Source organism: Penicillium canescens, assembly GCF_028828765.1.
Source record: "Penicillium canescens strain IBT 15451 chromosome Unknown utg000007l_segment0_segment0, whole genome shotgun sequence".
In the NCBI taxonomy this organism is placed as follows: Eukaryota; Fungi; Ascomycota; class Eurotiomycetes; order Eurotiales; family Aspergillaceae; genus Penicillium; species Penicillium canescens.
Genome location: NW_026703969.1, coordinates 658,439 through 673,797, shown reverse-complemented (window position 1 = coordinate 673,797; position 15,359 = coordinate 658,439). Strand labels below are relative to the sequence as shown.

The 15,359-nt window shown below is 47.4% G+C and overlaps 3 protein-coding genes across 3 annotated transcripts; 2 read left to right on the top strand and 1 right to left on the bottom strand.

Moving 5' to 3' along the window:
- Positions 1-2,524: 2,524 nt before the first annotated feature.
- Positions 2,525-2,992, top strand: N7446_010605 (regulator of G-protein signaling domain-containing protein; the record flags this gene model as incomplete). Its single annotated transcript, XM_058519348.1, has 1 exon — positions 2,525-2,992. One exon carries the CDS (start codon positions 2,525-2,527, stop codon positions 2,990-2,992), a length of 468 nt encoding a protein of 155 aa, XP_058368186.1.
- Positions 2,993-7,100: 4,108 nt separating this feature from the next.
- Positions 7,101-8,233, top strand: N7446_010604 (nucleic acid/nucleotide deaminase domain-containing protein; the record flags this gene model as incomplete). The annotated part of the gene is made up of 2 exons (XM_058519347.1): positions 7,101-7,221; positions 7,272-8,233. 2 exons carry the CDS (start codon positions 7,101-7,103, stop codon positions 8,231-8,233), a joined length of 1,083 nt encoding a protein of 360 aa, XP_058368185.1.
- Positions 8,234-11,520: 3,287 nt separating this feature from the next.
- Positions 11,521-12,099, bottom strand: N7446_010603 (uncharacterized protein; the record flags this gene model as incomplete). Its single annotated transcript, XM_058519346.1, has 1 exon — positions 11,521-12,099. The coding sequence occupies one exon, from the start codon at positions 12,097-12,099 to the stop codon at positions 11,521-11,523; it is 579 nt and encodes a 192-aa protein (XP_058368184.1).
- Between the last annotated feature and the right edge of the window lie 3,260 nt (positions 12,100-15,359).

Sequence of the window (15,359 nt, the reverse complement as noted above, 5' to 3'; positions counted from 1 at the left end):
GAATGCCAAAGCTGCTATTGATAGATAAGATATCAAATGTGTGCAGTTCTCTTACTTCACGTTTGTACGTTCTCTATGAACAGACACAGTAACTTATGTGCTGTGAAACCAGAAAAGATCAGCAGTCCTGCGCAAAACCAAATGATCGCTCAATTCAACACCCTCTTTGTCATCGCGAGCCCTTGTGTATATGATTATGTTACCTGGCAGGCTGTGCGTTTATTGTAGCGGCAAAAGAAAGGTTAGAGACGATGAGAGTTGAACGTCCGAATTGCGTAGTCAGGCATAAAGGTTAATAAAAAATTAGGGAAAGAACACACTGGGGAACCACTACTCTGGTCAAGAGGAACAATACAATGCGGCTAGAAAGCGGAAAGGTAAGATTTGCGGACAGAAAAACCCGGGGGGCTGGTAAGTGAATTTTACTGACCAGATTGTAAAAGAGAGGGGAGTGGTGATCGTGATCCGACAGGTAGTTAAACCTGGTCAATTGGTAGTGATTCTTTTTCACAGTGATTCGATTGGCCTAGCCTGTCAATTTGATTTATTGGTCCATATCTGAGGTCTTCGAGCGTTTGCTGTGCTAAACAAGTGAATAAAACCACTGTTTATGTTGAATCTCGGTTGAGCAGATTATATATTTCGTCGAATCTGAGCTTCACCCTCCCTGCCATTATCTAATTACCAACATGAACCTTGTTGTCCTGACATGAAAAACCATAGCCATATCTAATTATGAGGTGGCATATGTTATTAATGTATGAACTCATAAATTGCAAATGTTAACGTTGCAACCGCAAATATACAGTATAACACGAGATCGGGAAGATCGACTAGGATATGAACTATATTCAGACAAACTGCTTGTAACACCAAAAAGGGCATGTCGCTGCTTAGTTCTTATCGTTATTGATCTCTAAAGTGCCCAAGTTGATGCTCAACAGCTGGTACTGAGCTCATGTGCCCGACATGGTGGGATGTTGAATGAAGAACTGGTAACACAAAAGAGGAGCAGCTCGAGAAACTCAGAATGATAGCTTACTACCGTTTTGATGCGAGGCTTCTCTAGTTGAAAACTAAAATGTTCTGAGAGCCTAATACCGGCTGCACACTCCGACTCAGCTGCCTCAGCTTCAACCATCCGGGATCATTGGTCATAGTGAAGAATACTAGTGGCGTCTTGTGGTCCTTGGGGGCCGGACAATATCGGATCGCACGCTCGTTTTCCACTGGCGGAAGCCCTGAAGACCATGAACCTAGGAAGATTAGATGAACTAGAAACTATCGACTCACGACCGCTACCGCCGTGGCGAGCCGACTCCTTCACAGAGATTGAGATCGGATCAGACCGAGAAACGGCAAGAGATTGGGCTGAGACCGTGGGGTCCACATCCGCCATCGTGGTCTACCCTGATGCCTCGGGACGTGAAGGCCACCTAGGCGCCGCTGCCGTAGCACTCACAATAACCTGCAGGCTATCGAATCCCAACCGGTCCAGGTGGGACCGATGGACCGGTGGTCGGTTCACGTAGTATATTGCCCTTCGAATATTGCGAATTCCCTAGAGGGCTCGTTGCGCCAGGACCTGAAGAAGAATGCCGTATTCTTCAGGCTCAACCTCAAGAATAAAACCGGATGGTTATTTGGGAGTCTCAACGATGCTTTCCACGATATCAGATAAATACTCTATAAGAGTGGCGAAAGAATGAAGTTCAATGGGCAAGAGAATATATGCAGCCGGTAATTAAACATATGACATGAGGCTGCAATTTGAAATCAGCGCCGCTGACTCGCTAGACCCTGGCGAAGGCAAAATCAGTGTGTTTCTGCGGGCGAACACACTCGTCCGCAATCTCTTACTCAGCCTCCTTTTGCTGCCCAACGTGAGGCGTTTCGAGTGTGGCCAAAAGTGTGGCCGAATGTGTGGGGCAAGTCACTCAGCCTTACGATTATTAGGGCTCTCACAACTGACATATCAGACAGGACAGTTCGCCTCACAATTAGCCAAGTTGTACCTAAAGCTTTCTTGTGTATACAGATATTCGAAATCAGTCTTACCTCTAATGTCTGTCATTATTTCCCCGAGGCTGTACACCAGTTGCACTAGTTCATGTGCGGAAGATCTTTCCGCTAGAGTTGAACCTGTCCATGTACTTTCCATGAGAATGTGTAAGTTACGGTAATTGCATCCCCTTGGCAACTAGGATTTTCTTCATTACGCCATTCGCCACCAACCATTGTCCCACGTTTCTCTTCTTCTTGCTTCCTTTAAGTTTTCATTTCATTGCAATCCGCTCTTTCTTTAACGGATTGACACACACTAGTCTAAATTGATCACGCCATCTGTCGAGGACCCACAAATTATCATTCGCTACCATCTCAGTCGATCATCGAGTTCCACCACTTTGCGCCTCTCTTATCTCAAGGTAAACTGTCTTAAAAGACAGACTATTCATTCTCCTTCTAGAGTAATCTTATGCATCCGCTAGCCGCCCAATTTCTATACCTACAAAGTTCTTACACAATGCCCAGTTCCGGCTCCAATGATCCGTCAATAGGCGTTTCGGAAACATCGACAATGCTAAACAATCTTCGAGCTAGGTCCTACAGGGCAGCCTGGGGGCTGACGCTCGATGAAGTGCTGAATAACACCGCCCCTCCACCGTATACCCTCAGCGCATTCAGAGAATTTCTCTCTCAAAACCATTGCCTCGAGAATTTAGAATTCATTCTCGAAGCGAAACGATATCGCGAAGGCTACAAGTCATTGGTCGAATCAGCAGAGAAGTCCATAGAGACAACCAACTCCACGGCAAGCATCAACCTAAGTAAGCTCTATCAGCTTCTCCTGGAGGCGTACATTCTCCCCGGAGCAGCCCGTGAGGTCAACCTTTCCGTCAACGTACGTGATACCCTCTTGCGACACAAAAATATGTCGAAACCGCCGCTTCCTGAGACTCTTGCACCTGCCGTGAAAAACATCCACACCTGATGGAGGATTCGATCTTCGTTTCGTTTCTGAACAGCCCTCCATAGTTTTACACAAAGACCCAACTAAGGAGTGTCTCAACTGAGACCATATGCTTCACGGATTGTTTGGGGATCTTCCATTCGAACAAATATTCATGCTTGAGCCTGTCGTCCCCATCAGCAAGTTCTTGGGCATGATGATAGGGTTTCTCGCCACAATGAGTGACCGGAACTGAGATAACTGCAATCCAAATGGTGCTTGGATCCTCTCTCCAATTGTAGTACTTGCGAAAGCACGATGGAGAGCTTCTATGGGACGGTCACTGACAGAGACCAACGCGGTTGGAATCATATTCTGCAGGTCGTTATGAAGTTTGAATTGTCAAAGAGGTCTGATTTCGATAGACAAGGACCGACGCGACCCCGCCAGTATCCATTGGGACGATCAAGCAAAACAATAAAACTCCACAGGAAGATTGGGCTGGTTGAAGAATGCGGTGCTGTGCCAACCTCACTGGATAGCATGTCTTTGTCGATCTCGATCTTCGCAGTCCGAAGGGTATAAAGTCCAAAGCCCTCCCCTACAGTAACATGGATATAACAGGGTGATCCTGCCTTCCAGCGTGACAACCTGCACGGCTCTGTCGCTGCTACCTGGTAATCATCTAGTGATCGTGTCTTCCAGCGTGTTAACCTGCACGGCTCTGTCTCAGCTACCTGGCACCATCACCCAGTGGCTTACCGCTACCTCCAGCGATAGGACAGACACCTCTTCGTGGTGCTGGAGATCATTACTGAAATGAGTTATCGTTTCAGGAAGCCAAGATCTGTCCTTGAGAAAGGCATTTGCCTTCGCCTGCTAGCTTGGTTCTTGTTCGAGTACTTGTTGGTTGAACCAATGTCTGAGCTATGGACACGGTTCTAAATCCGGTGGATTTGAGCTTTGTAATAATACTAGATTCTTTGCCCCTGGATATTCGGGTGTTTGGGTGCTACGGCGGTGGCCAGCTACAGTACCATTTACCATCAAAAGAGACTTGTCCGGTCGATGTTGCGGGATTCATCGGTGTGTCATACCAGAAATAGAAGCCGTCACCCGTTCACTTGACGCGAACACATTCACGGCATGTGCGCGAACATAAAATATAATAGATGGGGCATGGGGCTGCACAGTACGACTTGAATTTGCGAGTCAAATATGAGAGCGCCCAATTTAGACAACCATTTCTCACTTTGATAATTTGACAGTCTCCACTGTTACTTCCTGCTGAGTGCAACGGTAGTGGGCGGCACTTCAGTGCTTTATATGGTGAAAATATCCCTGATCCATCCTGTACCTCCTCGACACCGCCCAACAGTTTTTCGTCGCTTGATTTGCTACATGATTTTCTTGCTTCAGATTTGAACCCCCAAAGTATTGAATCTCAGTCTCGCATCTTGCGTAAATTTCGAATTCTGACGGAGCGACGTGGCTGGCGTCGTGGGCGGATCGACTTCATGCCTGCTTCCCTCTTAGGGCTCGGGAGATTCTTAATATCGATAGCGCCTTTGAGTGGCAATTAGCCTTTTGGAGTTCCCCTTTTCGCTGAAATACATACCCGGATCTGTGCTGTAACTTTTAAGCAGGCAAGGAACGATTTTCTCAACCATTTCGGATTTAAGCCAAAGAGCTGCGTGAATATCGAATTCCGTATTATCTTTAACACTTGGGATGGCCCCTAAAATGCAAACAACGTCCAGGTGTCGGCCTTTCTTCGCCTTACTCGTTGCGTCCAAAGTGACTTTGAGCCCGCATTCGAACCAGTTGTACAAGTCCCTGTTAAGTTCAATGGATTGAGGTAGGCTCCATCCATTAAATACCCACGGCAAATTTTCTCTGGTTCCACTCTCTTTCGTGCCTACGACTCCTTCTACCAAAAAGGTCGTCGTATTATCAACAATCCTGTGGCACCGGATAAGGGTTATCGTCTTCAAGGAGGCCACAATAACCTTGTGCTGCTTAGTGGCATTGCTCAAATCAAAAACTGTAGACGTAGATGACTCTACTTACCATATTGACAATGAATCTGAATATGCTTAGCACAGTCACTTAGTAGGCAGAGAGATAGATTGTAATGAAAAGAACGTAGTGGGGTGATGATGTTTAATATATGGCATAAGCCACAAATCATTTGTTTATATACTAGATAGATCCTAGGCTGTATATCACAGCTCCTAGGAATCTCGGGGTACGTAGAATGAATGAACAAAGCCAAATCGAGTGCTACAATAAAAGGAAATTCGCGCTTTCCTCTTGGGGAACCAGGTAGGGGTGGGGCTGTGGATCAGTCAAAGAATCCAAATTCCTGCGACGTCTCCAAATGAGCAGACGTCCCTCTGTTTCGCCTGTACAGTATTCATTAAAATCGATGAATTCGAGTTCCTCTTTGTCTGTGATGATCCTTCGTAGGCCCCTATCCGGAGCCGCTTTAAGCTGTTTTTGGCCGAGGTGGACATAATCATTTTCTACATCTGCGACCCGTGTCCACTTACTTGCCTACTAAACGCTCTATAAATCTAGATTACTGCGTTCAAAAAGAGCGGTTCGATAAAGACGCGTATAAAAGGTGGGCAAACCAGTTGAGACTCTGTAGCTTCGAGTGGGACAGTCTTGGTGCCATATTGGGCATAGGTTTCTAGCAATTATTGAGGGAGTGATAGCATACAGATGGTTTTAGGGGACAAGAGACACGCAGGTGGAAGTGTATCAAAGCTTCGTGTAATATACGATAGCGCACATATTGCACTGGTCTAGTATTACTTCACTCTTTATGCTGCAATGACTATCTTATTATAATTATATTCTGCCTTGTTTATTATATTCAGACCCCCATATCATTGATTCGGAAAGTTGGTCTTGAAGGGAAGGTTGTGATCCAACATCCATGTCACTGAGGAGAGAAAACAGCGTGCGGGCTATCAGGTTATCTGGGGAGCAGAAATTTCATGGGGGCCAGTGCAGACAGTTTTAGCAAAAATGCCCCGTGAGGCAGAATCCGCTCCGACACCTTTACAGCCACGTACGAGAGCCTTACCGAAGTGCAGTATATGTGGAATTCAGGGTCATAAATTGACTACATGTCCTAATATAACTTGTTTTTAGGTTAGCGAATTTAATGGCTTTTTGGTTGAGATAATTACACTTAAAATTGATAGGCTTGGTGGGGTGCGCCGCTCGCTTGTGCGCGCCGCTCACATGTGAAATACGTTAGTTAGATACATGTGGTTAAATGTATGTGAACTAGAGATAACACGATACAGAGTAAGATGAAGAATAAAGCTAGCAGGTGAAGGCAAATACCTTTCTCAAGGCAGATCTTAGCTTCCTGAAACGATAGCCTTATTGACATTATACCTCTAAACCTGCGTTTGACCAGGGCTAGCTCCCGGGGTATTGGTGCTCCTAGGAGTAGGTATTAGCGTTCCTTGGGGGCTTATAACTCGCCTTGGCATGCTGATCACTAAATCCCGGTCAAGGATAGTCTCGTAAGGCAAGTAAATGAGACAGAATGGCTGATACCATCTGACCCGCTGCTCAATTGTTATCGAGAAGGGCGCGTCAGGCATCAATAAAGCAATTTGTAAAAGTGCGTAAGCCTGCCATATCCTACACTGCATAGAACCGAGAAGACTAAGGTCTCGCAGAGGAGCAGTCAATGTAAGCTTTACCACTCAGTGCCATGATTGAATTGATCCGAAGTGATGTTGACTAAGCATATATTAACAATCCGGCCAGTATTCATGACGTCATAGATTTAGGCTCTCGAGACTCGAGAATAATAATTGACAGATTTACATTTCCTATGCACTAAAGTGGATGGTCTAACTTTGAGCATCTGGCTTGTAAAAGAATAGACTATCCTAATATGTCGACCTTCTCTATAACTGGAAATTTTCAAACACGGTTTTTGGAAACAGCTCTACTTCTGCAAGCCTTGGATGAAGTAAGAGGAGTTCCAACAACACACGGGCTGGACTTGAAAGAATGTGCAGGTGCTCATAGAGCCCAGCTTCTCAAAAGAAAATTCCTCGATTCCTTCGCCTTCATTTGTGCTAGTCACAAAGGTGGCGACAGTGTATCAGCAGCATGTATGGAAGAAAACCAGCCTACAGGGGCAACAATCAGGATTGCTTGCAATAGCGGTGTTAAGAACACTGTCTTATCGAATGCACGAGGCATTGTCGCGCTCCTCTCCAATATGGCACGTGGAGGTTCGTTTCTAGTCTTAATTTGTCAACTTCACTTTAATGACTGAGAACAGAGGGCACGGAAGAAACATCAATTCTGATCAAAATCGTTTCTATGGACATTTCGCGGATCCGGCACTATGTCAAAGATTTGCAAAATTGCCTCAAGAAGTCGACTTTTTCACGCTCAGAGCTCAGTCTCCGTATTACCAAGCATCAGAGTGGCACCTCGTTTCAGCCTTTGGACTCTTTTTTCGAATGGCTGGATTATATCTCTGCACTAGGAGAATTGGATTGTGAAAACACAGAGTCGTTAGTGCAGTTTCTTCGACACTCCCAGAGAGCAAAACATGACTATGCAGACCTCCTAAATGCCGCTTTTAGTACAAATGCGGGCCATTTGGAGAAATGGGTATTGATCATACTCAAATTGGGGCGCTATGGAATTGCATCACGGGCATTTTTCCAGATAGTGATTGAATTACCCGCTTTGTTCGACCCTATGAACGTCGAATCGGTGCCGGTCCGAGGAAAGACGCCAATCTATACCAGAGAGTTAAATCTTGTCCGTGTTCTACGGAGGCTTGTGGGCTCAAAGGAGGACGAGTGTCTGCGTCGTCTTCAACATATCTGGAAAGGGAAGGGGGATCCGCAAAATTACTTTTTACACCAGTGCCCGACCCATCTCACTGTTCATGCCGAGCTACAGCTTGTGGGCTTTTACGATGAGAATCCTGAGCGTATACCGTCTTTCCGTTTCATTGGAGTGAGCAAGAAATCATGTTATCTCTGCGACAGGTTTCTTGCTCTTCACCCACTCTCATTTACGACTTCGGCTTGCCATCAAAAGCTCTATTCCACATGGGCTACTCCTTCCACGAGGAATAACAAATCCTACGACTTGTATAAGTCAATCGCAACAAAACTAATAGGTATTATGGAGGTTTGTATCAAAGAGGAACTGGACCGACGACCTAATTTCCACACAAACTTGTACCACCCGATTCTTCCGCAGGAGTTTCGCTTTCCGGCATAACAGAATCTGGTACTGTCCCTGTCACATCTGGTGCTTTGCTTGAATCCCGTGCTGGCAGAAGAGCATTATTACGGCATGATGCTTCTGCTTCCATTCAAGGTTGCCATTCTGAACACACTGCTGAACACACTGAGGTTGAATCGTTATGCATCTCTTCAAGAACACCTTACTCCATTGGACAGGCAGAAACATCGAATTTTGAGTACGAAGATCTGTCTTTTTCTCGCAGTGGCTTTGCCTCAACGGCTCATACCTTTACGCGTGATTTTATGGATATGGTGCTTCACATTGAGAGGGCAGAAGATTTTCTGAAGCAGGAAACCGTCAGAATTGCAGAAATACTTGATGCCAGTGCTCAGCAGCCTTCTTGGCAAGTGCTGATGGAACTTCTCAAGTCAAAAGGAGTATATCGCATCGGTTTCTGCGTGGAAAGAGATTTATTGGTTATTGAGAACAAGCTCAGCGTCGGAAATCAACAACAGCTTTCAGCATGCGTACAATACTTATGTAACGCAGAAAAGCTCAACTGACATGGCCTCGTGTACCAGAGAGAGACCGCCGAAGATTTTGCCCGTCGTTATGTACTGCATGGAGGAGATGTTACACCGCCGAGAATGACGAGACAATCAAATTGGGGAAAATTAGGGCGCCTATTGGCTCGATACAAAACCGCATGGGGAAGGAATAAGAGAAGCTTGGCACAGTAAAGGCCAAAGTCTTATGAGGCCGCAATGGCAAGATGCTGTCCTGCTTTACATCAGCGCACATTATTGTTCAAAGGCTTAGTCTTCAAGTGAGGACGCTAAAAGCCTGTATATTTTTTTTCTGGGAAGAGCCAGTGATTAGATGCCTCAAAAAGTCGCACAGTATGAGAAACTACCACAGAGAAAGAGCAATTGTTGTCTCAGAGCAATCGATGTTTCAGTCACAGCCATACATGTCATGTCAACAGTATGTCCAGATGGCGATGACACAAATCTATAGATTTGTGGCTGCTGGTTGCACATTAGTTTGAAATCAGCACATTGGCTGAAAATACTGTGTAGCTGCTGCTGACGAATCTTGGGCGCCGTTGATGCATATTCTCCCAGCTTGCTTTCGACATGGTCCACAAGTTGTTCTACTCGCATCGCTTTTGACGGCTTCGGGATAGTACCGAGAGCCGTATTAATTCCTGATTTGCAGTGTCTCCATGTATCAACGCTGCCTAAAAACGGTTAGTGAAGCTCTTTGAAGGTGTTCTAAGAACACGTACTCCGCTCAGATATCAGTCGATCCAGCTCGAGCAAAAGCTCATTTTCATATTCACTTATCCCAGGATAGTATTGAAGAAAGATGCTATCATTTAGCGTTTTCATTATCCAGGATTAAAGAATCGCCCAATGCTGATGAGAGTTACTTGCGACAAGAGAATTTGGATGGGCTGCAGTGGTCCCAATCGATTGCAGGATGCCACTGTAATCGACTTGGCTCAGCGTTGAGCTTTGCAGTGTCTTTGAAATTCCTTTTACCTATTGATCAAGATTCAGTCGAAGTCTTCGCAATTCCCTAACGCATTTTTCCTCGTTGATTACTTGTAGATCACTTTCAGGTGTATTGATCCTCCCACACAAGCTGGTTAGCTGTTGGTGGTATTGGTCTTCTGACGCAGTTGTTTTGCCTCTAATTTAGAACAAAGCTCATCCTTCCGACGTATTTGCTCTTGAACACGATTAATGTGTTGGCGTCAAGTAATTGGGTTTCGGATATCATTTTTTTGGACTCACCGATGGATTCGGCGAGACGACCGGACAAGTCGCACTTGATGGCAAATGGTAAGTTAGCTGGCCACCGCCGTAACACCTAAACACCCGAATATTCTGCCCACAAAACGCAAGCAGACCCAAAATAAATGTTCTTTCGCCGTGTTTATTGTATAGTCCGTAGAGCATCTATCCATTTCAATTCCTAAACTAGGCGTCTTTTGGTGAACTTATTATCGCCAGCGACTCCGACCGTGGTTTACCATCCAATTGCCCGGCGCGTGTCCGTTTAAAATGCCTCAGGTTACGTACCCCGTGTGATTGTCACAAAATCTACACTGATTTACTTGGTTCATGACTTCATCTTTCCCAGAAACTGGAGAAAAGCTCCGCGCAAGATCTAACCGTGCAAAGTTTGGACAACACCAAGGGGTTTATACCGAAATTACTACTACTCCGATCAAAGAGAAGGGCTGGGGTGTCTGGAAAGTTGGAAATAAGATTGGTAAAAGAATGTGAAGGGCTGGTAAAGTGGATCCAACAATGGTGTTTGATGGCAATTTGAACGTATTAGCTAAGGATACATCAACTGGCTTAGGGTCGATATAACAAACAGGCAATCATCTGATAGCAGGGAGAGCGGAGTGCTAGATTCGACGAAATGAACACGCCGTTCAACCGGATTTATTCAGAAGTTGTTTGTAGTTTTGCACACCAACTGCCCCATGATCTCGAGCATGATCAAATATGTAAGTTGTCAGGCCAGACTGGTTGAATGACAGATAAATAATCGTTTACCTAGGAACTAATTGACCAGGGCAACTACCAGTCGAATCACCACACCTTTCTATGCAATTTGGTTACCAACATCTAATTACCTGCTCCCAGCATTTTCTGTCCGCAATATTCTACTTTTCCACTTTCCAGCCATATTGAATTCTTTTAATTAAAGTAGCAATTTCTTCTGTGTTATTGTTCAATTTTTGTAAGCTTTGAGGCTGGCTGTTCAATTTGGGCATTCACCCAAGAGTAACGGATGGGTCACCACACCCAGCCACCTTCACTCGGCCCCTTTTATTCCACAGAGCTGAACTCTCCGGCGAAGCGAATAGTCTATTTGAAAAGAAAAGGGGTGGGTGAAAGATTTTTTGCAGATATCTTCACCAGTCGGCAATGCACGTGCTTTCTCCTGTCCTTGATGTTGACGGATGTTCAGCCTCGTATGGCGTCTACTTCCTACCCTTGAAGGACTCCAGGTTTCTGACAAACGTCGACACACGTCGGCCTTTCCTGGAAGAGCAGATCGCACATGTTGAGTGTGTTTAAGGCCTGATAACAGAGATATCTATTCATATGGGAGACTTCCTCCGCTGACTGTCATGACGAAATAGGAACATCAGTCGACTCGAATTCTGCAGCAACCAATGGGCAAGATGCCATGATTTAATTAAGAAGAACGCGCTACATATACTGTACCTACAGTGTTTCAAATCGATTCTTGAATCACCATGGTAGACTCGCAAGACATCAGAACAGCCATCCATTTCATGCGCTAGAGTTTTCCTCAATACCCCAAATGGTGTGCCAGAAATCACTAACGAAAGGACCGCCTTCTTCTAAAATCTCTCGGAAACATTCATTCTCACCAATTTGACCAAGAACAGAAACAACGTAACGTGTTACAAAATTCCTCATGGCATCAACTTTTTCACCGCAATTTGGCGGTGTATTCATGTAGACAAATCGAACAAGTTCAATGATACCACTCACGCCCGTATCATAAAGTTTGAAGCTTCTTAATGTTTGATGCAATTTAGAAAGTACCAGCTGGCACAGTGAGTCTATGCAATATTTGTCGGCCAGCACGTATAGTTGAGCTTGTTCGAGAAACACAGGGGTGAAGTCTTCCCAGGACCCGGTATTCTCGGGTGGTGTGAAGTTATAGTCGGTGATTTGCGGACCGGGAACGACTAGGCTCCGTTCAAATGCGTCGCGTAATTGCCCAGTCCAGGCGCTTTTCTCTTTATACGGGATTTCCGGATCGTCGCAGGCGTCTTCGGATGGAGGTGCCTCTGGCACAGCCTCCGGCTCGGGTTCCGGCTCGGGTGGAGATGCAAAATCCATCAGAGAGTCGTTCCATTTAAAATTCAAGCGGTTCTTTTTGCGTTTCCTCTTCTCCTTTGCGGTCTCTGTTACCTTTGTGGAAGGAGACTTGCCATCGATCAAGCGAAATGTCGGGGGTGTGGAACAACTCTTTCTTGGCAAAAACGTTTTCTTGAAATATCTAGCCAATCAGAGGTCTCACGGCCTCTTGAATTAGTTCATCGTAATCGTAACCTCAAGCGCTACGGCCTGATACCCTTTTCATAGGGGAGATGGCAGCGATGGTTGGGACGGGTGCGAACGCACAGATTTTGCCCCCTGACAGGAGAGGAACGCCAAAAACCACGGCCCTCGCGGATCCGCCCCGATCCATGGACGACATCGCGGAAGGGGCCCGCAGGGTGCTCAACCACATCGAAAACAATGGCACGGAGGACCGATATGTCACTGGGTATATTCGCGCCGTCCGCCAGTACGCACTCAACGCCCAACGGGGAGACGGCCAGGGGATGGCCAAGGTGCTCGAGGCGTTGACCAAAATCAACATCGACACCGAACGTCTGAACCAGCGAATGGATACCATTGAAAAGACAACGAGCACATTATCGACGGCACTATCTACCCCCGCGGCGAACTCTGCGGCAGCGTGGCGCAACTTCCGGGCCAAAGAATGGCAGCGCGACTTGGCTACGGCTGCGGCTCCTATCACCCGGAGCGGCGGCACATCGTCACCAGGAGTACCGGAAATGGAACTTCGCGAGGACCGAGAGGTCATCGTCAAGGTCGGAATGAACCGCGAGCAAATCCGTGGATTGACACCAAAAGATTTGGTCGAGAGGGCTGAACGACAGAGGGTATCAAATGCCCGTCAGAAGAATTCAGGGGTACTGGCCGGACAGGCTTTCTTTGTCGCTGCTCGAAAATTGCCGTCGGGGGATGTGGCAATGATCGCCAACAGTGCGGCAGGGGCAGAGGTCCTCCGCAAACATGCTGCGTGGCTGAGAGCCTTTGGACCAGGCTCGGTGGTCCAAGAACCGTCATGGGGAGTGGTGGCGTACCATATTCCCGTGAGGTCCATGAAGGTTACTCCGGAGACGATGGCTGACGTTGCGGCTGAGCTGCTCAGGCAGAACAACTGGGGCGAAGGCGCTAAGATTCAGTATCTAGGATGGATGACCCGTCCGGGTGAGAGGGCGGAGGGCTCCATCCTGATCGAGTTCACCAGCCCAGTCGTGGCTAATCGCGCGATCATCTCGGGAGTCGTGTGGGGGAAGCAAATTCACAATGCATCACGATTCTGTCGTGAGGGGCGGATAAAGCTATGCAGAAAATGCCAAAAGCCGGGGCATATCCAGTCACACTGTTCCAACTTATTCAAATGCGGTCACTGCGCCAACGGACACCCGACCTGGGAGTGTCCGTCGACGAAGGGGCAAGCGATACCAGTCAAGTGCGCCAACTGTGGTGAAGGGCATCGCCCTACAAGTCGGGAATGTCCGGTGAAGGTTGCAGCGATGAACGAAGCCAAGCAAGCGCTGGCCAACTGCCCTGCATATCACCGCGTTCCTCTGCACCTCCGAGTGACGGCAAGCACTGGCAACGAAGCAACTTCGACCAGGGCAGACCCCATGGCCACGAATGGACTCGAAGCGTCGATACACGCCCCGGAGGAGCAACGGGGGGAAGAGTCCTGGCGGAACCCCCAGGATGCTGTAATCGACGTGGAGGCTGCAGCAATAGAAGTAGAAACATTACCAGAGGAGGTCACTGGACCGACTCAGCCTACTCAGCTCAAAAGAGGCCCTGGCCGCCCAAAGGGCTCAAGAACGAGGCCAAAGAATCCCAAACCAACAGTGATACCGCTGGCATGCCAAGGGTCCACAAGACTCCAAGCGGCCTCGAAAAGGCGCCGCACAGGCGAGCCGGACGACACCATGGACGAGCAACCAGACGACAATGAATGGCTCAGCATTCAACCCACTCCGGCCAGTCTCCCTCAACCTGACACTCAGCAAGATAGCCTAGAACACCGACTTACCCAATTCATCAACGAGGTCACCACTGTCAATGAGGCCGGTAACACGTCCGGGCCTGATGACGAGGGGGAATTGGACCCCGAGAGCCCCGAATACCGCAAATTGGTGATTCTGAAATACATGCAGCGGCAAGCGATACCGATTGGATCATCTCCGCCGCTTTTTCCGACGGATGCACCAACAATCGAAGACACAAATGATGAAGTATGGCACGAGGCCAGCGAACGAAGCGATGACGAACAAACTCATCAATGAAATCGTTTGAGATTCTTCAATACAACGTACACAAATCGTGGCCAGTGATGGCAACGTTCCTCAGAGACAGAAATGTCCTCGCGGCGGACATCGTCGCGGTGCAGGAGCCATGGAAGAACGAAATGCAACACACAACGCACCAACCAGCGACGGCAACTTTCCAGCTAATCTACCCACCAAAAGCAGCTGCTGACGGATCAACCCAAAGCCAGGATGATCAAGTCCAAGCCTCGGATCTCTCCCAACCGGGAGTATGCCTGTTTGTCTCTAAAAGGCTTGACCCGAGCCATTGGTCGTGTCAACTCGTCTCACAGGACTACCAGTTACTGAAACTTAGAAAGGCTCATCAAGGCAGAGACTGGACAGATCTCTTCATACACAACATATACAATAGGCCGGGCAGCAATACCCTTAGACATCTAAGAAATGAGCTGTCAAAACGACCTCATGGAGAACACATCATCCTTGGAGATATGAACGCGCATCACCCGAGATGGGGAGGAACAGGGACCAGGGCCGATCAGGAGGCCGAGCAACTCCTAGAAATTGCCAATGAATGGGGACTCGAGTTGACGACCCAACAAGGCAGACCTACCTGGTCTCGAAACGATCAGTCGTCGGTGATTGACCTCACCTTCATCACATTCAACCTGGTCAACAGGCTTATCAATTGCGAGAGGGCGGATGACATCGAGCACGCATCCGACCATTTCCCGATCAGGACTGTGCTTGATATTATTACACCCATTGCTGTACAACAGAAGAGAAGAAACTGGAACGCAACTGATGACCAGAAACTCATCCAGAAGATCGAAGGAGGTCTACAGGCAGGAGGCCTATACCAGGCAGATCCGCAGAGGATAGAAGCCAAATGCCAGGAGCTAATGGGTGTGATCCAGTCAGCAATCGAGGAATCAACCCCATGGGCAAAACCATCCGCGTGGTCGAACCCCGACTTTGACGACGAGTGTAAAGTTGCGGTCAAAGAAG